General features: G+C 39.4%; 1 protein-coding gene across 1 annotated transcript; it reads left to right on the top strand.

The window, feature by feature from the left end:
* Positions 1–5,575: 5,575 nt before the first annotated feature.
* On the top strand, positions 5,576–10,172 carry LOC307148885 (polymeric immunoglobulin receptor-like; the record flags this gene model as incomplete). Its single annotated transcript, XM_079854809.1, has 4 exons — positions 5,576–5,864; positions 5,983–6,300; positions 6,377–6,664; positions 9,886–10,172. The coding sequence occupies 4 exons, from the start codon at positions 5,576–5,578 to the stop codon at positions 10,170–10,172; spliced, it is 1,182 nt and encodes a 393-aa protein (XP_079710935.1).
* Positions 10,173–26,156: the final 15,984 nt, after the last annotated feature.

Here is a 26,156-nt window from a genome sequence, read left to right as displayed (position 1 = left end):
AGTTCATTTAAATCTTTTGAAAGGGAAATATATTAAAAGATGAATGTTACATGTATGTTTAAAAGAGTAATTAACTTCAAATAAAAACAAAAGGGCTCAACTTAACTCTTGCAGAGATCAACTTAATTATTAAGTTCATGTTACTTAGAAATGTGTTTTATTGTGGCCAAAAAAACTGCTTCACCTAACTTAAAACATTATGTTGGATCAACTTAATTACTTGCATTCATGTTGAAAATTATTAAGTTCGTGTTACTTAGAAATGCGTTTTATTGTGGCCAAAAAAAAGTAATTAACCGTACTCAAAACATCGCTTTGAATTAATGTAATTCTGCCAGCAGTCTTAACATAAAAATTCTAGTGGAAAACGTTAACATATTTTTTTTTGTTGACCCAATGTTTTATTTTTTAGTGTGCAGGATGCATTGCGGCATGAAACATGTCACCATTGTTGAGATTCATATGCTGATTCTTGATGTCTGTGTCTTAGAATTTTTTTTTCCCCTATTATTTATTTAAAAAATTCAAAATGTCCAATCTGTGGCAAGAGAGTATTGTTTGTGAATATAATCTATTAACATCAAATGACCACTTTTGGACAGTGATGATATAAGCGCATCATTCTACTTTTTGTTGTTGAAAACTAGATCACCTGAACATCTTTGCATCTGGCATTCTTTGCAACAAATTACATGTTTTGGTAAAAGCTGTTACAAAAACAACAAACACACAAAAAAATAAGCTAGAGTCAAACTGCCCAACTAAAGGAAACACTCATCACGATAATGGTGATCATACATTTTCAATAAATCGCCAACATCTAAACCTCAATTCTCAATACGAACTTCTGTAGACGTCTGACAGAAATAAAGTCAGTCTGGTTAGTAATAAGTGAAGCTGGTAATGCTGTTTATGGAGTTGTTGAATCCTCCTCTGCTGAGAACTTGTTAACAGCAGGTGTTCATCATTAATGCCCAATCATCACTTAATTAATCACTTAAGTATCTCATTAACTTTTACTCTGTTTCAGAGTTATTTTAACTCTCTGTAGAGAGGGACCAAATGTTCTCTGAACAGAGTTAATTTTACTCTGGGGATTTTGCTGTGTGTCGTCACAGTTATGTGTTTGTGTTTCCCTGTTATTCTCCTGTATTCGTTGGACTTTTAGATTAAAGACTATTTTGTTTGAATCTTCGTCATAGTCTTTCAAACAATTTTCAAATACTCTTACTCCATTTCATCAGAAAAAATATGCTTTTTTGTCGAACCAAGGCTGCTCAAATAATTAATTTATACTTTCATTTGAGTTTGAACTTACTTCATGACCATTAAAAAAATTTTGTATGAAAAAAGATTATGTATCACCATGATCAGCGTCATCGTTGCTTCACTGTCATTCATAAATCCTCTCCTGAGGCCTCATAGGTAAAGTGTCCATCACATTCACACTTCAGAATCTCACTGGAAGTAATAGGTCATCTGGAGACTACTGTTTTTTAGATTATTTAATCGACTATATATATATTTTTTTTTTTCTTTTTTTTTTTCTCATGAGCGCTGGAGGTGTTTTTGTGTGTGTGTGATGAACAGACAGTTTTTTCCATCCAGCTCAAAGCCACAGAAAACAGGTGAAGGTTGAGGGTCTCAGTTCAATTTAATTAAACACACGTACTCAGGAAACCCACAGAGAGACACATGAGACTGAACAGAGAGACAGAAGATGAACAGAAGACAATAAAGACTAACAGCTGATCATTCAGTAATTCACCTTCAACATTTACTGAAAGTGATGAATTGAGGAAAAGACTAAAAAATGTTTATGATCTACAAATTATCTGTGTGATTTGACAATTTTACTTTTCAGATCAAACTAAATAAAAACAATGAGTTCACAAATCAATGACAGAGATTGACAGACATTTGTATTGTTTATACCACTTTAAACAAGCGACAACTCCGGGTTTTAATGTAGTTTTGCTGTATTTTATTTGGATGCACATTATCATCATTACATTCTCTATGGCTAAGTATCACAGTGTCATCTTTATATGGCAGTAAGAGTAATATATAGTTCGCTTTTCTGAATTCAGCTTAACATATTTGTCAGCCTAGACAGAGATGTGATGAATGTGAAATGTTTCTGATATTGTGTTTGTGATATTGGGTGTGAGCATCATCATCAGACAGCAAACAGATGATAAACAGTGAAATGAAGAATCTGTAAATTCATGTTTAAATGTTTACAAGAATGTTTTAAAGAGCAAACAAAACTTCTTGGTTACATATGTAACCCTCGTTCCCTGAGGGAGGGAACAGAGACGTAGTCGACGTGTTGACTGATTGGGATCACGCTTTGGGAGCCTGTCATCTTCGAGTATTGTTAAAATTAGCCAATGTACACTGGCATGCGTGAATTCCATCTCACGCTCTGCCCCGCAGCGCGGGTATAAATACGGAAGTGCATGTACGCACCAGATGTTTTTCGCAGAGGAGCCGAGCGGACCCCGGTCAGCGGTGGTCCAGCAATAGTGGCGACGGGTCCACGTCTCTGTTCCCTCCTTCAGGGAACGAGGGTTACATACGTAACCGAGACGTTCCCTTTCAGTCGTTCATCGACTGATTGGGATCCCTATTAAAACGCCATTAGTGCTGCCACCTTCCAGTGCCTAGACAAAAGGCTCCTGACCCTCCCGCATATTGAGGTCGGAGATAGGACAGGGCTTAGGCCAGGAAAGTCACTGCTGTTCCACAAGACCACTAGGAAAGCGTTAACCTTTCATTGGAAGGCATACACTGCGGAAACCACATCCTGCCCGTAGGAAGGTAACATGTGGAGAATAACAGTTAACCGGTTGCGTCTCCCCTCTGTTATCGGCTTGAGCCTCCTCAGTGACATTCCATATGTCGTACTACATATGTCCATACCCTTTCTCACTTCTATGTAGCACAGAGCGGACATGTCCTGGTGAGGAACATGTAGACCAAGTCCACCTCCAAACCGGAAAAGAGACCTTCAGCCCATGGACAAGTTTACTCTTCTCCATTTGACCTGAAGAACCAACTGGCTCGAAGGGAGGGACTTCTACTGAGACTTCGACCCCTCAACGCAAGGGCACAGGTTGACCTGCGTTGCAGAAGGGTAGAGATCTGAAGTACGCGTCCTTCAGGTCGAATGCTGCAGACCAATCTTGGGGACGGAGCACTGGGAATGAGTTTCTGTGTTTGTAACCTGAATGGAAGCTTAAAAAAGGGCCCGAATCAAGAGACACATAACCAAGATGGTTGTAACTCATCTTTACTTGAGTACAATGAAGTGCGGGCAACGTTCAGAAGCCGGCTTTCATATCGGCTGGAGGAACGGCTCAATCGCATCCTTCACCAGTAGGAATGCGATGACCATGCGCACGACAGACGCACATTCGGAAACACTGAAGTGTAACAAATAGCGCTGAGCATGGGCGGCGCCTGACGAACTAAATCGTCTAGCCGAGTCTGCTGGCACGGAGGAACCGGCTGGATCGGTCGGGAGAACCATCTAATGCTTCAACGGACCGACGCAGGGGGACCAGGAGTACCACAGACGTACTCAGAGTGAGGCAGCGAGGTAGAGACAAGGGACCCAGCTCGAAAGGCCCGAAGGCGGCCCTAAGCGGGGTCTGAGTGTGTAGTGCAACACTTATCTGTCTCTACATGGCAGCAGAGAGTGCATGAGAAGGCGTGACCGGGTCCTCGAACTGCACTAACTGACTGGTGACACAAGAGGTAGCTGAGGGGTGCAAGGCTTTACAGGGTCGCACACCGCCAGACTGGCCCTCTTGGGACTCAGGAACAGAGGAACTGCTCTTTCTTTGAAGTGTGGGTACCGCCAGCTCCGCTGTTTTGGGAGCTAGCGGCGGAACAGACACACACACAAACAAAGACTCCACCCGGCCCTCCACCAGGGGGAGGGAGTGGATCGGTGACCAACTCCAAGAGCATCCTCCTCCATCCCTGAGAGGCCTGCTCAGGAACGCTTTCGCTATCTCTTGCCACCTGGCTTGGCAGCGCCTGGAGCGGGCTGGGCGTCCCTACTGCGGCCGGCTCTATGCTGAGGCTTGGCTGGAGGCTGCTGCGGTAGAGTCCTGCACGGGTTCGGGTACCCGCGGGGTACCCACAAATTTTGCTCAAACGGGTGAAAAATATCCAACCGTGTCGGAATCGGGTATCCATATCCATTACCATGCGAATCACTCCGAGAGTTATCATGACAGAAGTACAGTTCTTTTTGAGAGTTAACAGAGGTTTAGATGTTGATGTTTTATTGAAAATGTTTGGTCACCATTAGAGATTCTCGAGATTGACTGGTGTGCTTTGAAACTATCTGAACTGCATAACTTGCTTCATAAATAAAGCTGACTTCACTAGACTGCTGATAAAGATGTCAAAAAACAAATGCATTTTTTTTTCCCAGAGTCTCAGGAAGATGAAGCTGTTTCATAAAGACATGAAATCAATCAAGATGTTTCTGTATATTAGAGTGAATCAGCCTTTGTAACTCAACATATCCTGATGTACGAATTATGTCAGTTGTATATGGTATATTGTGCACTATATCTTGCATTTTTAGCATTTTCATTATGTTTGTTGTTTTAACCTTTTATTTTAATTCATTTTAATCTTGAAAGTGTCTTGTAAGTTTAATGAGGCCACCCATAGACACATTACATGTAGATTATACTGTCGCCCTCTAGAGGAAGATTTAAATAATGCTTATGAATTATGTTCAGTGTCATTTGTCCTTCTATAGAGAAGATGAAGCCTGTATGAGCTCTCAGTCTCAGACACTGTAACCTCCACTAGGTGGCGCTCTTTCAGTGTGATTAATGTAATATTCAGTCAGTGCTGATGGTGGGAGGAGCCAGTAAAGCTGATCATTACTGATAAAGAGCTGAAGAAAGAGGAAGGAACTAAAGCAGACAGATGTAGAGACAGAGAGATTCACACAGAGAACATTCAGCATAAAGAAGACTGAACTCAACTCACAATGAAGATCCTCCTCATCTTCTTCACTTTCTCCCTGATCTCAGGTCAGAGCTTTTCTCTTTCATCACTGCAGTAATGATGCTGTTTTCTGTTCATGAGGTTTCTGATCACAGTATCAATCTGATTGACAGGTGCAGTGAGATGCGTCAGTGTCACTGGATATTCTGGAGGAAGTCTTCTTGTTGATTCACAGAAGACTTGGTTCAGTGAAAATACTAAAAGCTTTAACAAATTACCTGAGTGGAGACGTATAATGAATGATATGAAACATGATAAATGGATCAATAATGGAAAATTCACAATGTTTCAAAATAATGAGGGAAACCTTATGATCTACATTAGATGTTTGAATGAACATGACGCTGGAGAATACTGGATTGGTGTTCTTTACAAGTGAGGTATAGATATGACTTTAAATGTGGAAGAAGGTCAGTCATTTTAAGATCAAAGTCTTGGTGTAGAAAAATTCCTGATCTTTTTAAAGCCTGTATAAATTATTATTATTATTATTATTTTGTAAACAACAGATTTATGTAATATGTCAAAGACAGTGATGGTGAATATTGGAGAAACTGCAACCTTCAGCTGTGAATATTCACAGAATCATATTAATGATCCCAAGATCATATTCAAAGAAGGAAAAGACTCTATTGAGATGATCTACAGCACCTCGAAGAAGACCGAAAGATTCAGTGTTTCTGATGACAAACATAAAAACCTCTTCAGTGTGAGAATTTCTGCTGTGACTCCAGATGATGGAGGAGTTTATTTATGTGGAGTTTGGATCAACAGACACTCGTACAGTTACTCCATTATTAATACTGTTCACCTACATATTGGTAGTAAGTAAAACAACCTTTAAATCAAATCTTACATAACATTTTCTAAAATCAGTGTCTGTTGTACATAAATACAGAAATATTGTATAAGCACTAAAATATAACTGTTCTTTGTTTGCAGTGGCTCCAGTAGTGAGACGTGAAGGAGAATCTGCTGAGATCTTCTGCCCTTATGATTCAATCTATAAATCAAAGTCAAAGTCTCTCTGTAAGGGGAAGTGCTCCACTAGAGATAGAAATACTCTCAATGAGACTGTGAGAGAAGAGAAAGAGACCAAGACTGACAGATTGACTCTGAATGATGACGTCACTGCAAGTGTCTTCACTGGGACCATCACTGGACTGACAGCAGAGGATGCTGGGAAATACTGGTGTGCAGTGACATTAGAGAGAGACGTGAATTATCTTTACACTCATCTGATCGTCATCATGAACGAGGGTGAGGAAGGTTTATACATCTGAATATGTGAAACTATGGCTGTGAATTGATGTTCTTATATTTCTAATATTTCCAGAGCTGAACTTGACTAAGTATGAAGGAGACGACGTGTCAATCCAGTGCAAACATCATGATGAACATCAGAAATGCTTCTGCAAAGCACATGAACCCTCCATGTGTGTGAAGGATGGAGTTTCATTGGAGACGATCAGAGATGATCGATTCTCTTTCAGTGATGAAGTTTCTACTGGAGTCTTTACTGTAAACATCACTGATCTGAGAGAAGAGGATTCTGGGATATACTGGTGTGGATCGCACATCATCACTAAAGTGCATTTAAACATCAACAATGATAAGAATAAAGGTAAGAGTGTTTATTTTATTTCACTGTCAAATATGAACACTATTTTCTGCATTTGCTCAGTTCCCTTTCAAGGGAACTCAAGCTGCATCAAAGCGCTGCAGGAACGCCCCTGCATGAGTGCGTCATGAAGCACGTAGGAATCAGTCCAATGGTGAAACGGAACGTCATAGGGGGGTGACGTCATCGACCAGGAAAATATAAAGCACCCCTGAATCACAACTGCGCTAGCTTCTGTGCCTTCAGCAAGTGCTCTGTGTGAATCATTGTCTGAAAGTGTTTTTTTCTGTCCTTAGTTGAATCTAGGCAGGAGTCTTTTACACACACACACACACACACATATATATATATGTATATATATGTATATTCTTGTCTGGCCTTTAAATATATATATATATATATATATATATATATATATAATTTATAATACAGAATAATTATAATTTGTTATCGCTTCCACGTAGCCACGCAAACCGGAATCATCCCGACAACGCTTTATCTGTAGAGAGGTAAAGGGAGGGGAGGGTGGCCTTCACAGGGGAGAGACTATAGTTGACACTTTAGGACTGTGTTGCCGTCGCGTCCAGGCGCAGGTCCTTCATCAGATCTGGATACAGCCTGGATCCGGCAGACTGCGGTAAACCTCGGGATAAACAGAGAGACTAATATTAGCGTAGACGCCATTCATCTTATGATGTAACGAGTACATCAGGATTTATGGGAATTTTGAGATCGCAATAGACGTGAAGGACTATAATGCGTTAAGAGCTCGCTCAAGTACTGCGGAGCTAAACCATTTAGTGCTTTGTAAGTAATCAGCAATATTTTAAAATTGATGCGATGTTTAATAGGGAGCCAGTGCAGTGTTGACAGAACCGGGCTAATATGGTCATACTTCCTGGTTCTGGTAAGAACTCGAGCTGCTGCGTTTTGAACTAGCTGTTGAACTAGTTTGTTTATTAAGCGTACAGGGCAACCACCCAGTAGAGCATTACAATAATCTAGCCTTGAGGTCATGAACGCATGAACTAATTGTTCTGCATTTGTCATTGAGAGCATATGACGTAATTTAGATATATTTTTAAGATGGAAAAATGCGGTTTTACAGATACTAGACACGTGACTGTCAAATGAAAGATTGGTATCAAAGAGCACATTACAGCCGGTACTTCATTGTTCCAAAGAAGGATGGGGGGGTTGGGTCCAATTTTAGATCTGCGCCTGTTAAATTGCACAGTAGAGAAGCTCAAATTCAAGATGCTCACTCTCAAGCAGATCGTGTCACAAATCAGATCCGAGGACTGGTTTGTCACGATAGATCTAAAGGACGCCTACTTCCATGTTTCCGTCCTTCCACAACACAGGAAGTTCCTGAGGTTTGCTTTTGGGGGCGAAGCATACCAATATCAGGTTCTTCCGTTTGGCCTAGATCTATCTCCCTGCACATTTATGAAATGTATGGATGCAGCTCTGGCTCCGCTGCGACTCCAGGGCATCCGCATTTTGAATTATATCTACGATTGGTTGATTCTAGCTCAATCGGAGCATCAGGCAGTTCGGCATCGAGATATCGTTCTCGCTCACATCAAGAAGTTGGGGTTGAGGCTGAATGCCAAGAAAAGTGTGCTATCTCCTCTACAGAGGACCACTTTTCTGGGCGTGGTTTGGGATTTGACGACGATGCAGGCACGCCTTTCTCCTCATATCGCTTAGATTCTCTCAGCTGGGAGGCCTCTCCCTAGCTCTGTTCGAGCCCATTGAAGAAGTTTCTGAGAAATTCATTACTCTCAAGACTATCTTTCTTCTTGCTATTTCTTCTCTCGAGAAAATTGGAGATGTTCAAGCACTCTCGGTTTCTCCCTCGTGCCTGGAATTCCCGCCTGGCATGGTAAAGGCTTTTCTCCATCCTAGACTGGGCTATGTTCCTGAGGTCGCGACTAATATTGTTAGACCAATAGTACTGCAGGCTTTCTGTCCTCCTCCTTTTCTGACGTCAGACCAAGAGAAACTAAATATACTCTGCCCAGTTAGGGCATTAGATGCTAACATCCACAGAGCTGCCCTGTGGAGGAAATCTGAACAGCTGTTTGTTTGTGTCAATCAGAGGATGAGCAAGGATGGGTAGTTGAGGCTATCTCACTTGCTTATGAGTCGGCTGGTCAGCCTTCACCTTTTGATGTACGAGCTCACTCGACTAGGAGTATGGCTGCTTCTAAAGCTTTATTGTCTGGAGTTTCACTTCATGACGTTTGTGATGCGACAGGCTGGTCCTCACACACATTCGTTAGATTCTATGATCTTGAACCTCAGCTCCACTCCAGGGGCACAGGTGCTTTCGTCCGAATCTGCGCTTTGACTTCACACAGATGGGCATTTGCTCTTATGGCGACGTGGGTATTAGCGTTCCCGCAGTGCTTCGACACAGCTCGACACTAAACACCTCCTGCACTCATGAGCAATGTCACAAAATGAGCTAAATAGAGGAATTGAATGGAATTATTTTATATGAGATTACCAGGAATCACGAAAACACACAAAACGTCTCGGTTATGTATGTAACCCTAGTTCCCTGAAGAGGGAACGAGACGCTGCGTCGCCCTGCCATACTCCCGGTATGCCCATGATCGACTTGCTGCAGCCTTTCAGAAGCTAGCGCAGTTGTGATTCAGGGGTGCTTTATAGTTTCCTGGTCGATGACGTCACCCACCTATGACATTCCGTCTCACCATTGGACTGATTCCATACGTGCTTCATGAAGCACTCATGCAGGAGCGTTCCTGCAGCGCTTTGATGCAGTGTCTCGTTCCCTCTTCAGGGAACTAGGGTTGCATACGTAACTGAGACATTTTGTGTGTTTTCGTGATTCCTGGTAATCTCATATAAAATAATTCCATATAATTCCTCTATTTAGCTCATTTTGTGACATTGCTCATGAGTGCAGGAGGTGTTTAGTGTTTGTGGTGAATAGAGTGTTTTCATTTCCCACCAAAACCACAGAAATGAGCTGAAAGTTCAGAGTCTCAGGAAACCCACTGTGAGACACATGAGACTCAGAGACAGATGAAATAGAACATATTGTATGTGTAAGACTGCAGAAGAGGGATTCAAATGTGCAAATTTTTCCCATAATTTAGTTTCATTCGATCAATCAATAGTCTATCCAACGTATTTCCTAATGTGTGAATGTTAATTAACACTAGTATGTGTATGTGTTTGATTTTCAGATTCCTCCATGTTCATCATTATTTGTGTGTGTGTGATTCTGCTGCTGATTGGTGGATTCACTCTGACTGTGTGTAAATTAAGACACAAGAGACGAGGTGACGCACACACACACACTTCAGTTCAGTCTACTGCACAGTTACCCACAGTCCTCTCTCATGAGCTCCTGTACGCGTCTGTCAGTTTCCAGAAGCATGAAGAGTCTCTCAGTGAAGCTTCAGTCACTGTCAGTAAGAACGAGCTTTACTCTGATTACGCCACGGTCAATCACCGCATGAGACTCAACTAACTCACTTATAACAGATCACAGATCAGCACACATTACACCAGTATTTAAACAAATAGACTATGATATATATATATATATATATATATATATTTTTTTTTTTTTTTTTTTTTTTTTTTTTTTTTTTTTTTACGCTTATGCTCACATTTTATTGATGAAAAGGTAATTAATCCATAATTTAGTGTTAAAGATATGTTTTATTGACAGGGTTGATCAGTACAGTTGTATCTGAGGTGTATTGGTGTGTGTTAGCTCAGTTTATCTGAGGGTGTGAATAAAACAGGAAATACATCACCTACGTGACACTTCTAGAAAATACTGTCTTGTTTCCACTCCAAATGCAGAGACACGTTTGTTAATAAAGGCTTTTTAACAGCAGCTCTTACTTTTTTCTCTTCCTCATCTCTCTGAATATTGATTGTGTTTGATCTGCTTTAGATTTGTACATGCAAGAGACTTTTTGCTAATGTTGTTTCTTTTTAGTTCTCTCTTGCTCTGTTGGGACTGACATCATTTTTCTGATGTAAGTTTTACTGTAGAAACATATTTTATTAATTGAAAAATAAACATTGGGAAACAATACATACTATATATATACTGTATGTAGATATATATATATATATATATATATATATATATATATACAATACTGTATATATTTACTATATATATATATATATATATATGCAATTGTGTTATTGTTTCTTGTTTATTACTCACAACTGTTAAAGTTGTAGAATCAGAGAGATTATTATTTATTTATTTTATATTATATTTTAAATGTCAAATATTGTCATGGGATGGCATTGACTGAATCTAGTTTTCCTACTGATGACTGATACAGTATACAGTATAATGATTATTAATATCATATAAGACAGCGAGAAAAGTTTAAACTCTGCAAAGGAGAAAGTCTGAGTCTGAAATCTGACTAATAATGTTATGTGTTTTACTTTGTATCACATTCAGGACTGATCGAAATATGCATATAAACTACTAACAATCAGGTTATTTAAAGTCTCATCAATAGTTCATCTTTTTCATTTTCATCTTTTGAAATGATTTCTTATTGTGATATTCAATCAATGGAAATTATTTTTAATTTATGCAAAAGTTTTGGTCAGAAAGTTTCTCATGAACACTGGAGGTGTTTTGTATATGTGTGTGATGAACAGGCAGTTTTTTTCCGTCCTGCTCAAAGCCACAGAAAACATGTGAAGGTTCAGGGTCTCAGTTCAGTTTAATTAAACACACGTAATCAGGAAACCCACAGAGAGACACATGAGACTGAACAGAGAGACAGAAGATGAACAGAAGACAATAAAGACTAACAGCTGATCATTCAGTAATTCACCTCTAACATTTACTTAAAGTGTTGAACTTTTATAAAATCAAATGAGAAATAGATACAAAAACACTTCTAGTTACTGTTACTTCTGCTGCTTGACTGCGTGTTAGAAGAGTAGTGTTGTTTGAGTCTGACCCAGAGCTGACAGCCATGCTTTCCTGGGCCGCTGTGAGCATCGGCTCAAGTTGAACCCTCCACCGTGCCCTGAACGCTCAAGGGTGAACGATTCAACGCTATCTCATACAACCAACTCGTACAAATTCGTATGAGTGAGTAAAAGGTGTCTAATTCGTACGATTTGTCTAAACCCCGGTTATAGGGAGGTTTAGGGGCGGGGTCAGGGTCATTCGTACGAATTCATATGAATTGGGCAATTCTTCAAATATGTATGATTTAGCAAAAATCGTACCAATTCGTATGAGTGAGATCATATGAATTCGTACGAATTAGCCACCTCGTAATTATTTTTTATTTTTTTATTTTTTTTGAGGAACCGGGTTGTGTCGGTTCCTCAGGGTGGAGCTGAACAGCAAAGTCCCACTCCGGTTCCTTTCTTTCCAGAAGAGCATGAGGGGGTCACAAAGTCGTGGAAGGCACTTTTTTCTGCCTGAAACTGCTCCACTGCCTCCTACGCTCTCACTACCCTCGATGGTGGGGCGGCCTAAGGGTACATGGAGATCCCCTAGTTGGAGTGTGAAGTTGTGATGCAATTATGCCTGCAAAGTGTTGCTGCCTGGCGTGGTTGCCCATGCCTCCCATCCAAGGTTTGTAAGTTCCCGGCCATGTTAAGGCTTACATCGCCGCTGGACAGGGCTTCTCCACCTTGCACTCTATGGCCCTCCTGCAGGTATATCAGGCCAAAGCACTCAAAGAGCTGCCGGAGGGTAGTTCTGACCCTCTATTTGACACTATTGATCATAATATTCTTCTGAAAATACTTGAGTGTGTTGTTGGAGTCCAGGGCCTAGCTTTAGAGTGGTTTGCCTCATACTTAACCCTCTGAGGTCGGCAAACGCGCGGGCGCGTTTTGCTGGATTTTCTCCACATTGTAGCACTATAAAATTTAATTAATCCGTCATTTATGGTCATACAGAAAAAAGAAATATAAAAAAAGAATCTGTGATATTTCTACTTTTGTATGTGTCCACTTACAATCAAATCAAAACATTGTGCTTTTGTAAAATAAAGAAAATAAACAGGGTGTGCGTTCTGCCTCTCCGTCGCGGTGAACTTTTTTTTCTTGAGCACATCTATAAACTGAAACAAAACTCAGCGAATACTTGTCACACATTTATGAGCCATATACCTTTATAAACATTTAAGTGTGTACTTGTAAATGATCGGATTCAAACTGAAAACAAATATTCTCTGTTTAAGTAATTTGTATAAAACCAACAAGATGTCCAGCTTCTCAAACGCTTCCTAATTATTTTTTAATTTACCACGCCCACTCGCGCAAAAGAGATTCACATGCAAATCTCCACATGGAACGCGATCGCGCTCATTAGGCCGACCTCAAAAACAAAACACCAAAACACTTCACAAGTCTATACTTTTAGACGCGCCTGAGCTTACATTGGATTTACATCAGAAGAAGAAGAACGCGATTTGAAGACAAGAAAGATGTAAGGTAAGAAATTCTTACATATTAGTTTGCTGTTGTTGCATAAATTTCACATTGCAGTTGAACTGTTGCTAGATATTTGGGGAATATTATAATATTTAGACCCGTGTTTACTGTTACTGTGTTTGTGGATATCTGCTCAAACGTAGATATGTATATGGTAGGCCTAACCCTAATGTTTTATATTTAAGCGCGATCGCGTTTGAATGTATCATATTTTGGATCGTGATCACGTTTGAATGTATCATATTTTGCAGCGCGATCGCGTTTGAAAAGCAAACGGCTTCATGTTTTTACTATTATCTCATTTCATATCATCATAACGAATGGAAACATTTGAAGTAACATGATAATCCATATATTTTTCTCTAGCTTAGTTGTTACTGCTATAGGTATAAATATAAGTATATTTATCCAGCACTGCGCATAGCTTATGCCTACAAGGCACAACAAACCTAGTGTTCATTATATTATATATTGTTGGAAACATTTGTGTGTGTGTATTCTGTGAATTTTAAAAAGCAATTTTAACCAGAAAAATCTAAAATTTATTCCCAAAATCGATACTTCAACATTCACATGAGTCTCTGTACATGAACATGGTAAAGTGAAAATCAAACACCTTGGAAATGAAAGGTATGTACAATGTTTTTAGGAATGGCACAAAGGTATAAGTGCTTTTTTGGCATTTGTTGTGTATCTTTGGATTATGTTGTGTTGTAAATAAATCCAAACAATTTAAAAGCCATTCTTTTTTAAATCTCCTCATTTACAGTATTGTGCAAGGTTGCTCAGAATGACAGGGCCTGATAGCTCCTAATAGGGCCGTTAGGGGAGGGTCTTTGTATAAATCATAAAGCTTTTTCACACAAAACACGTTGTAAAATTTTTAAATCAATATATTGTCTTATCTGAATGAGCAGTCGGGGTGATTTTCACATAGTTTTAGAGCAAATATTCTAGGCTACGTGATACAATTTTCAAAAGTCTTGTGAAGAAATAATCAGTATGGGTTTCATGGCCTTGTTTCAGTGAGAATTTTTTTTTGTATTTTCACAAACCACACATAAATGTCATTATCTCAAAACTACAAACTTTTACATACATGCTGCTGATATATTATTGTAGCAGAGTTTATGCTGAATACAGTGTAATCAGACTTTAGCCATGAAAATGTCACAAGTAACAGAAATAAGCACAAATGTCAGAGCATGTCAGAACACCTCCAGCGCTCAGTCGAATGTGGTAGTTCACTATTAGCTAATCAATAACTACTATTTTTCATACCTCACTGAAGACTATAAGAACTACTATATACAGGTTAATAAATATGTATAATGCACAATGTTTAATATAAGGTAATGGTAGCCCATTAGTAATTAATCAAGTGTTAACATCTTTCTAAAGGAACTACTAATTATTTGGATCAGTATTCTAAAGTGAAGATCATGGGAACACACTAGTAATGACTAAAGTGTTACCAAATCCATTGGAAGGAATTGCTATTCAAAATCTTACAAAAATCTCAAAAGCTTACAATGACTTCAGTCAATATTAGGTAGTTATCATGTTTTTCACTTTAGAATACTGATCCAAATAATTAGTAGTTCCTTTAGAAGGATGTAGTAACACTTGAGTCATTACTAGTGGGTTACCATTACCTTTTATTATAAATTATGCATTATTCATGTTAATTATGAACCTGTAGATAGTAGTAACGCACGCTACTCAACGTCGACGGTTCGTCGAAAACAAAAGTGAACCCAATCTTTTCCAGAAGGGTATTTCCACAAATTAGTCAAGTGTACATGTGATGGTCACTCTGAGGAAGCGCTTTTGCCGTCCGTTCATGATCACTTGATACAGGATTCATTTTGAAAACAGGTAATTTACTGACGTTACTGGGATAAAACCTATTTAAACAAAATGGGAAATGTTCCTTATAAATGTATCTGCTTTTCCACACACCACACAAAGAAACAGTGCATAAACTGAAATAAGACTGAATTTATGACACAAGAAGTAATATTTGATGCCAAACATTTTATTTATCAGACAGCTTAACAGAAGAATGAACTTCGATATGATTGTCATGGCAACCCCATTTCAAACACTATCCCTTTTAGTTTCTACAACAGTAATATAATAATTGATTTGTGTTGTTTTTTTTGTTTTTTTTTGTTTTTTTTTATCTCAAGGGGCTCTTTTATGTTAATTTGAAACATAAAACATTTCCCTCCATCTGGGGTGGTCTCTGAAACCTTATTTACATTTTATTACCATTACCCACAAAGCACAAATATAAACAGTTTCCTTTTTCTTCGCTGTCTGCTTGAGATCTTAAACAGACTCTGTCGATCGTGACTAGAGAGAAGAAAGGAGGAGGGTAAAGTAGTTGGATGCCAATGTAATCTGGGAGATTGTTTACGTCCCATCAAAGAACAATAATTCACAAGTCAACCACTAGAGGTCCTACCAGTGCTGTGAATTCAGTAAAGACATTACAGACTTAAATATCTTGAAGGTTAATCAGGTTTATTGAAGCACTGGTCCTAGTTGTAAAAACAGAGTAAAACAGGCAGAGGAAAACTCTTAATAGAATACATTAATACATCAAATGAAATACCGATATCAATTGTCTGATTTCAAACCTTACGCCCAATCTGAAGAGCAAAAAATACTGAATAACAACAAACTCTATACTAACAGATTGAACTCAAAATAACTAAAAAAAAAAAAAACTCACCTAAAGGATTATTAGGAACACGTCTAATCAACCAATCACATGGCAGTTGCTTCAATGCATTTAGGGGTGTGGTCCTGGTCAAGACAATCTCCTGAACTCCAAACTGAATGTCAGAATGGGAAAGAAAGGTGATTTAAGCAATTTTGAGCGTGGCATGGGTGTTGGTGCCAGACGGGCCGGTCTGAGTATTTCACAATCTGCTCAGTTACTGGGATTTTCACGCACAACCATTTCTAGGGTTTACAAAGAATGGTGTGAAAAGGGAAAAACATCCAGTATGCAGCAGTCCTGTATGCATCCAGTATGCAGCAGTCCTGTCCAGTCCTGCGAAAATGCCTTGTTGATGCTAGAGGTACCTGCGTGAAGTTGGCCCCCCACCCAACGCAAAACGTCGTCAAACTATGCTCAATCGTTTGTGCTCCGTTTGTGCTGGTTTGTGCTGTAAAATTTTTCGTTTGTGCTGTTTCGGTTTTTTAGATATTAAAAAAATATTTTTAGGTCATTCTGAGGTCACTCAGCCCCCCCACATGCTCCAAATTCACCCAAAATAGTCTCGTTCGTTTGTGCTTCGTTTGTGCTGGTTTGTGCCGGTGAAATTTTCGTTTGTGCTGCGTTGGGTTTTAAAATATCAGAAATTGAATGATTGACGATGACGTCACCAGCCCCCCCACATGCTCCAAATTCACCCAAAATAGTCTCGTTCGTTTGTGCTCCGTTTGTGCTGGTTTGTGCTGTAAAAAGTTTCGTTTGTGCTGCTCCGGTTTTTTAGATATTAAAATAATATTATGTGGTCATTCTGAGGTCACTCAGCCCCCCACATGCTCCAAATTCACCCAAAATAGTCTCGTTCGTTTGTGCTTCGTTTGTGCTGGTTTGTGCCGGTAAAATTTTCGTTTGTGCTGCGTTGGGTTTTAAAATATTATACATTCAATTATTGTTGATGACGTCACCAGCCCCCCCACATGCTTCAAATTTACCCAAACTATGATCAATCGTTTGTGCTTCGTTTGTGCTGGTTTGTGCTGTAAAAAGTTTCGTTTGTGCTGCTTTGGTTTTTTAGATATTAAAATGATATTTTTAGGTCATTCTGAGGTCACTCAGCCCCCCCACATGCTCCAAATTCACCCAAAATAGTCTCATTCGTTTGTGCTTCGTTTGTGCTGGTTTGTGCTGGTAAATTTTTCGTTTGTGCTGCGTTGGGTTTTAAAATATCAGAAATTGAATTATAGACGATGACGTCACCAGCCCCCCCACATGCTCCAAATTCACCCAAAATAGTCTCGTTCGTTTGTGCTTCGTTTGTGCTGGTTTGTGCCGGTACAATTTTCGTTTGTGCTGCATCGGCCTTTAAAATATTAGACACTGAATGAAAGCGAATTATAGACGGTGACTTCACCAGCCCCCCACCTGCTCCAAATTCACCCCAAACATGCTCAATGTGCTGCAAAACGTATATATATATATATATATTTTTTTTTACAGTAGCTAGTTGAAGTAACAAGGTAAGACCGAAACGGATTAAATTAATCAAAAGTGAAAAATTTATCAAAAAATTTAATTTTCCACAAAAAATATTAAACATAAAAAAACACACAAATAAAACACGCAATATTTATTAAAATAATACAAAATACAATACAAAATAAGAGCCTTTCTTAACTGAGCAGTGAGCACCAATAATAATTGAGCACAAAATCAACATCTTATGATTTCTAAAGATGACTTTGAAAACTGGAGTAATGATGCAGAAAATTCAGCTTTGACATTACAGGAATAAATTACATTTGAATTATATTAAAACATTAAAATATTAATTATATGAAAATATCTATTTATAGGCTAATCATTTTTCACAATATCAGCAGCACTCCCAAACTGTAATACATTACAGATTACTTTATTACTTTTATTTAAAGGTAATTATTTACCTTACAATAAAGGCTGTCTCAGAATTGTAATGCATTAGCTACTCCAGTTACTTTCACCAAAATAACTACAGAAGTAGAACTTAACATTTCTAAAACGAAGGGCTGTAACAATATGCAATATGAAACCGAAATCCCGACGCTCCATCCACGAACCTGTGTTGCGGTGTGAGAAGGCAGAATCGCGACACACCCCTTCCAACTCCAGAGTCCAGATCCAATGCTACTACATCTTCATATCACTATTATTTGAAGTTAACATTATAAAATACATAGACTTACACCACAAAAATAGTTGAGGATAAATTCTTTAAAATTGGTCAATTCCAGCGTTATGGACGTGACATTTGCGCATAAATTATCAGAAAATGCACTTAAAACCAATATATTGAAACGTACTGTTATATATCCATATGCTTCTCCCTTAATAAAGGAGTCCAGACATTAGAAAAATATCAGTCTACTCATGCGTTTTATATTTATGAGGGAAATAGCATGTGCGTTACATTTTTTTTTTGTAATTCTATGAATTACACTGCGCAAACCAAAAGTAATACTAGCCTACCTACCGGATGAAGAAGCGTTGTCTCTCCGCAGAATATAAATTATTCATTTTATTTAATTTTTCGTGTTTGCATTTATGAGGAAAAAACAATGTAACGGACGGAGAACTGCGTTACGGACTGACCGCTCTAAAAACGGCACTAAAAGACTGCTTTAAAACTTTCACAGAGACCTCAAACAGAAAGCACAAAGCCTTTCTTTAAGGTGAAATTCGTTTTGTATTAATTGTATCTTAATTTTAATCATTGTTTTATCTACCAAATGCCAGGATTTAATAGGCAAAATAAGAAGTAAATAGGCCTATATCAGACAATAGATAATCAGGACATAGAGGCGCCGGCGCCTAAGCTGCAGTTGGTCTCATAAATGAACCGAAACTCAGCGCCTAGGCCTACTTGCATCACAGACATGTCTAATTTTAAACAGAACAATTCAAAATGAAAGAAAACAGACTGCTCTCTGCGTATGTATGAAATGTGCATTTCTCTGTGGTGCGTTCACGAAGATGCAGGCTGGTTGAAGTCACCGTCATTTAATGGGCTGGTGAAGTCACCGTCTATAATTCGCTTTTCATTCAGTGTCTAATATTTTAAAGGCCGATGCAGCACAAACGAAAATTGTACCGGCACAAAACAGCACAAACGAAGCACAAACGAACGAGACTATTTTTGGTGAATTTGGAGCATGTGGGGGGGCTGGTGACGTCATCGTCTATAATTCAATTTCTGATATTTTAAAACCCAACGCAGCACAAACGAAAAATTTACTGGCACAAACCAGCACAAAGGAAGCACAAACGAATGAGACTATTTTGGGTGAATTTGGAGCATGTGGGGGGGCTGGTGACGTCATCGTCTATAATTCAATTTCTGATATTTTAAAACCCAACGCAGCACAAACGAAAATTTTACCGGCACAAACCAGCACAAACGAAGCACAAACGAATGAGACTATTTCGGGTGAATTTGGAGCATGTGGGGGGGCTGAGTGACCTCAGAATGACCTAAAAATATAATTTTAATATCTAAAAAACCGAAGCAGCACAAACGAAACTTTTTACAGCACAAACCAGCACAAACGAAGCACAAACGATTGAGCATAGTTTGGGTGAATTTGAAGCATGTGGGGGGGCTGGTGATGTCATCAACAATAATTGAATGTATAATATTTTAAAACCCAACGCAGCACAAACAAAAATTTTACCGGCACAAACCAGCACAAACGAAGCACAAACGAACGAGACTATTTTGGGTGAATTTGGAGCATGTGGGGGGCTGAGTGACCTCATAATGACCACATAATATTATTTTAATATCTAAAAAACCGGAGCAGCACAAACGAAACTTTTTACAGCACAAACCAGCACAAACGGAGCACAAACGAACGAGACTATTTTGGGTGAATTTAGAGCATGTGGGGGGGCTGGTGACGTCATCGTCTATAATTCAATTTCTGATATTTTAAAACCCAACGCAGCACAAACGAAAATTTCACCGGCACAAACCAGCACAAACGAAGCACAAACGAACGAGACTATTTTGGGTGAATTTGGAGCATGTGGGGGGGCTGAGTGACCTCAGAATGACCTAAAAATATTTTTTTAATATCTAAAAAACCGGAGCAGCACAAACGAAAATTTTTACAGCACAAACCAGCACAAACGAAGCACAAACGATTGAGCATAGTTTGACGACGTTTTGCGTTGGGTGGGGGGCCAACTTCACGCAGGTGCTAGAGGTCAGAGGAGAATGGGCCGACTGATTCAAGCTGATAGAAGAGCAACTTTGACTGAAATAACCACTCATTACAACCGAGGTATGCAGCAAAGCATTTGTGAAGCCACAACACGCACAACCTTGAGGCGGATGGGCTACAACAGCAGAAGACCCCACCGGGTACCACTCAACTCCTCTACAAATAGGAAAAAGAGGCTACAATTTGCACAAGCTCACCAAAATTGGACAGTTGAAGACTGGAAAAATGTTGCCTGGTCTGATGAGTCTCGATTTCTGTTGAGACATTCAGATGGTAGAGTCAGAATTTGGCGTAAACAGAATGAGAACATGGATCCATCATGCCTTGTTACACCACCAGGCTGGTGGTGGTGGTGTAATGGTGTGGGGGATGTTTTCTTGGCACACTTTAGGCCCCTTAGTGCCAATTGGGCATCGTTTAAATGCCACGGCCTACCTGAGCATTGTTTCTGACCATGTCCATCCCTTTATGACCACCATGTACCCATCCTCTGATGGCTACTTCCAGCAGGATAATGCACCATGTCACAAAGCTCGAATCATTTCAAATTGGTTTCTTGAACATGACAATGAGTTCACTGTACTAAAATGGCCCCCACAGTCACCAGATCTCAACCCAATAGAGCATCTTTGGGATGTGGTGGAACGGGAGCTTCGTGCCCTGGATGTGCATCCCACAAATCTCCATCAACTGCAAGATGCTATCCTATCAATATGGGCCAACATTTCTAAAGAATGCTTTCAGCACCTTGTTGAATCAATGCCACGTAGAATTAAGGCAGTTCTGAAGGCGAAAGGGGGTCAAACAAAACGAGTGGCCACCATGAGTGGTGGTGAGTGGTGGTGGCTGATCCTGTCTGATCGATTGCTCCTGTCTGCCTCGCTGCCTGCTGTGAGTGTGTTTGCTTCGGTGCTGTAAGCTCCGTCTTAGCCTCGTATTTCCTTGTTTTGAACCATCATTTACTACAATTTCTAGTTGTTTATACTACTACTAAATACAGCTTACCCAACATCTCAGATTAACCTGACATCGCTAGCTTCCGTTACTACTAGCACAACACGCTAGTAATTCGCTAGCCTGCTAACGCGCCACCCGTGCGCTCAGCTATTTTTATTTATTTATTTTTCTCTCGCGCGCTCGCGCCTTTGAGTTCATAAAAGCTCAGGTGAGTAAGAATCACTCAACAAACACGGTGAGTAATGTCTTCTCCTGTTATTGTCACCTGCACTTCATGTCACATGTTTGGCATAGCTTTCTCTGTCGGCAATATAGGATTTATATGTGATAAATGTAAGGAGACAGTTAGGTTGACAGAGAAGATTTCAGAATTAGAAACACGCATCCAAACTTTAATTGAGGATAGTAAGAGTGCTAGAGCTTCAGATGTTTTGGATGCGCATAGCATAGTGAACACTTTACATGAGTCGGTTCCGGCTGAAGTAGAGCCTGTGCAGCCGGGCAAATGGGTGACAGTGAGGGATCGCTCTAGTCGCGGATCTAAAAACCACTCTTCCGTTCCGATTACCATAACAAATCGATTTGCCCCGCTCAGTGAAACACCCACTGAGAATTCTGTTGATTGTGCCCTAGTTATTGGCGATTCTATTACACGGAACGTGAAAATAGAGACACCAGCCACCATAGTCACGTTTGCCGGGAGCCAGAGCGCCTGACATCAAAGCAAATTTAAAAGTGCTGGCTAATGCTAATCGTAAATTCTCTAAGATCATTATTCATGTCGGCACTAATGATGTTCGACTCCGCCAGTCGGAGATCACCAAAATTAATATTAAAGAGGTGTGTGAACTTGCAAGTACGATGTCAAGGACTGTAATTTGCTCTGGCCCCCTTCCTGTTTGCAGGAGTGATGAGATAGTTAGTAGATTGTGTTCGCTTAACGGTTGGCTGTCTAAGTGGTGTCCGCTTAATAATATAGAATTCATAGACAATTGGAAAAGTTTTTGGGGCAAACCTGACCTGTTGAAAAGAGATGGTATTCATCCCTCCTGGGATGGTGCTGCTCTTCTCTCTAGTAATATGGCTCATAGTCTTAGAGCTCAAACATGACAATCTGGGGCTCAGGTCAGGAAGCAGACAGACTGGCTTAACCGACTGTCTGCTAGCGGCCTCGCGTTACCCATTTCAGATAAATCCCATCACATAGAGCCTCTTTCACCTAGCTATCATTATATAGAGACTGTGTCTGTTCCCCGAACTTGGAAATCCAAAAAACGTTTTAACCCATCTAAGGTTAAAAATTTAATTGATGTTCAACAAATAAAAAACAGCTATAATACAGATGAGCAAATGCTAAAGCTTGGGTTGCTGAATATTCGATCGCTTACTTCAAAAGCACTCATTGTTAATGATATGATTTCAGATAATAACCTAGATGTGCTGTGTTTGACAGAAACCTGGCTAAAACCAAACGATTACATTACTTTAAATGAGTCCACCCCGCAAGATTACTGTTATAAACATGAGCCTCGTCTGAAACGCAAAGGGGGTGGTGTTGCTGTAATTTATAGTAATAGTTTCAAAACCACTAAGAAATCAAGTTTTAAATATAATTCTTTTGAAGCATTGGTGCTTAATGTAAAAATATATAGTGTAAACGATAAATCACGTTTGAGATTTGTGCTGGCTACTGTATACAGGCCACCAGGGCACCATACAGACTTTATCAAAGAATTTGCGGACTTTCTATCAGAATTAATATTGACTGAAGATAAAGTACTAATTGTTGGTGATTTTAATATACACATCGATAATGAAAAAGATGCATTGGGATTGGCATTTAAAGACATTGTAAATTCAATTGGAGTTAGACAACACGTGTCAGGACCTACTCATCATCGTAATCATACTCTAGATCTAATATTATCACACGGAATAGATGTTGATGCCGTTGAAATTCTGCAGCAGAGCGATGACATCTCAGATCATTATCTAGTCTCGTGTAATTTGCATTTAGCCAAGGCTGCAAAGCCAACTCCGTGTTTCAAATATGTGAGACCTATCACTTCTGCCACTAAAGATTGCTTTATTAATAATCTTCCTGATCAGTTTCATCATCTCAGCATCCCAGATAGCTTAGAAGAACTTGATATTACAACAGAAACGTTTAACTCTCTCTTTTCCAGCACTTTAGACACAGTTGCTCCGTTGCGCTTAAAGAAGATTAAAGAAAATAGTCCAACGCCGTGGTACAACGAGCACACTCAGGCACTTAAGAGAGCAGCCAGAAAAATGGAGCGCAACTGGAAGAAAACAAAACTAGAGGTATTTCGCATTTCATGGAAGGAGAGCTCGATTGCTTACAGAGAGGCTTTAAAAGCTGCTAGATCTGCTTATTTTCCAACCCTATTAGAAGAAAATAAACATAATCCTAGGTATGTATTTGAAACGGTGGCTAAACTAACGAAAAATAAAGCTTCAAACACAGAAGTTTCCAAGCAACACAGCAGTAATGATTTTATGAACTTCTTCACTTATAAGATTGATAATATCAGGGACAAAATTATAACTATGCAACCGTCTACTACAGTATCGCATCAGGCAGTGCATTGTAGTCTCCCTGAGGAAAAATTTGATTCGTTCGTTGCTATAGGAGAGGAAGAATTTACTAAACTCGTTAAATCATCTAAATCGACAACATGTATGTTAGACCCTATACCGACTAAGCTACTGAAAGAGATGCTTCCAGAGGTCCTAGATCCTCTTCTTAATATCATTAATTCATCTTTGTCTCTAGGATACGTACCAAAAAACTTTAAGCTGGCTATGATTAAACCGCTTGTTAAAAAAACGCAACTTGATCCTACAGAATTAGTCAATTACAGGCCGATCTCGAATCTACCTTTTCTGTCAAAGATATTAGAAAAGGCAGTATCCTCACAACTGTGTTCCTTTCTTGAAAGAAATGATATCTGCGAGGATTTCCAGTCCGGATTTAGACCGTACCATAGTACCGAGACAGCTCTCGTCAGAGTCACAAATGATTTGCTCTTATCATCCGATCGTGGTTGTATCTCGCTATTAGTGTTACTCGATCTTAGTGCTGCATTTGACACCATTGACCACAACGTTCTTTTAAATAGATTAGAACATTATGTTGGCATTACGGGAAATGCACTAGCATGGTTTAAATCATACTTATCTGACCGTTATCAGTTTGTAGTAGTAAATGATGAGATGTCTCATCGATCACAAGTTCAGTATGGCGTACCACAAGGCTCAGTACTAGGACCGCTGCTGTTCACTCTGTACATGTTACCATTAGGAGATATCATTAGGAAACATGAAATTAGCTTTCACTGTTATGCTGACGATACTCAGCTGTATATTTCTTCAAAACCTAACCAAACTTATCAATTCACAAAATTAACGGAATGCATAGCTGATATAAAAAATTGGATGACTCGTAATTTCCTACTTCTAAATTCTGAAAAAACCTTTCTAATTATTGGACAAAAAACTTCCTCACGTAATAACCTAGAATACTGTCTAACACTTGATGGCTGCTCTGTTAAGTCTTCGTCGTCGGTTAGGAACCTGGGTGTGCTCTTTGATACCAATCTTTCATTTGAAAGTCAAGTGTCTAGTATCTGTAAAACTGCATTTTTCCATCTTAAAAATATATCTAAATTACGCCATATGCTCTCATTGACAAATGCGGAACAATTAGTTCATGCGTTCATGACCTCAAGGCTAGATTATTGTAATGCTCTACTGGGTGGTTGCCCTGCACGCTTAATAAACAAACTACAGCTGGTTCAAAACGCAGCAGCTCGAGTTCTTACCAGAACCAGGAAGTATGACCATATTAGCCCAGTTCTGTCAAAACTGCATTGGCTCCCTATTAAACATCGCATAAATTTTAAAATATTGCTGATTACTTACAAAGCACTAAATGGTTTAGCTCCGCAGTACTTGAGCGAGCTCTTAACGCATTATAGTCCGTCACGTCTATTGCAATCTCAAAATTCCGGCCAGTTACTAATACCTAGAATATCAAAATCGACTGCTGGCGGTAGATCCTTTTCCTATTTAGCACCAAAACTCTGGAACAGTCTTCCTACCATTGTCCGGGAAGCAGACACACTCTGTCAGTTCAAAGCTAGACTAAAAACACATCTCTTTGACCTAGCATTCACATAATACATTATAGACTTCTATAATTTAATGTTAGGCTGCATAGATTAGGTCAGCCGGAACCGGGAACACTTCCCATAAATCCTGATGTACTCGTTACATCATGAGAAGAATGGCATCTACGCTAATTTTAGTGTCTGTGTTTATCCCGAGGTTTTCCTGCAGCCTGCCGGATCCAGGCCGTATCCAGATCTGATGAAGGACCTTCGCCTGGACCGATGACAACGCAGTGCTGAAGTGCCAACTAGTCTCTCCCTATGGAGGATCCCTTTACCACTCTACAGATAAGGCGTTGTCGGGAAAATTCGTTTCGCGTTCCTACCCCAAAGCAACAAAATAAAATAAAATTCTTTATCAAAATTTATAAGGAAAGACAAGTACTTTGTTTAGGCTTGGCTTGTAGGGAATTCCAAACCTGCGTATTTTCAAATGCACATAACTATAGAACCCATTCTAAATGCGCATGTGAACGCCATCAGTGTTTCTCACAGGTTCGCGTTTAAAGTCTGTGTAGAGGGAATGGTGTCGTCTTAGCGGCCCCTAATTTAATAGGGGCCGCTAAGACGACACCATTCGACACGCTTATCTCTGTGAAGCTGCTTTGAAACAATCTACGTTGTTAAAAGCGCTATATAAATGAAGATGACTTGACTTGACTTGACTCAAACACAGTATTAGTATGGTGTTCCTAATAATCCTTTAGGTGAGTGTATATATATATATATATATATATATATATATATATATATATATATAATTACACACAAAAAATGAAACAAATAAGAAACAGACTTTACATCAGTCCAGCGCACAATTACTGTCATTCTCTCACAAAGAGTCAAAGAGAACAAATGAGTCTTAATGTGGGTGT

The sequence above is a fragment of the Squalius cephalus genome (genome assembly GCF_949319135.1).
Source record: "Squalius cephalus genome assembly, chromosome: 2".
Classification (NCBI taxonomy): Eukaryota; Metazoa; Chordata; class Actinopteri; order Cypriniformes; family Leuciscidae; genus Squalius; species Squalius cephalus.
Note: the sequence above shows the minus strand (reverse complement) of the source record. Positions and strands in the feature narration are given on the sequence as shown.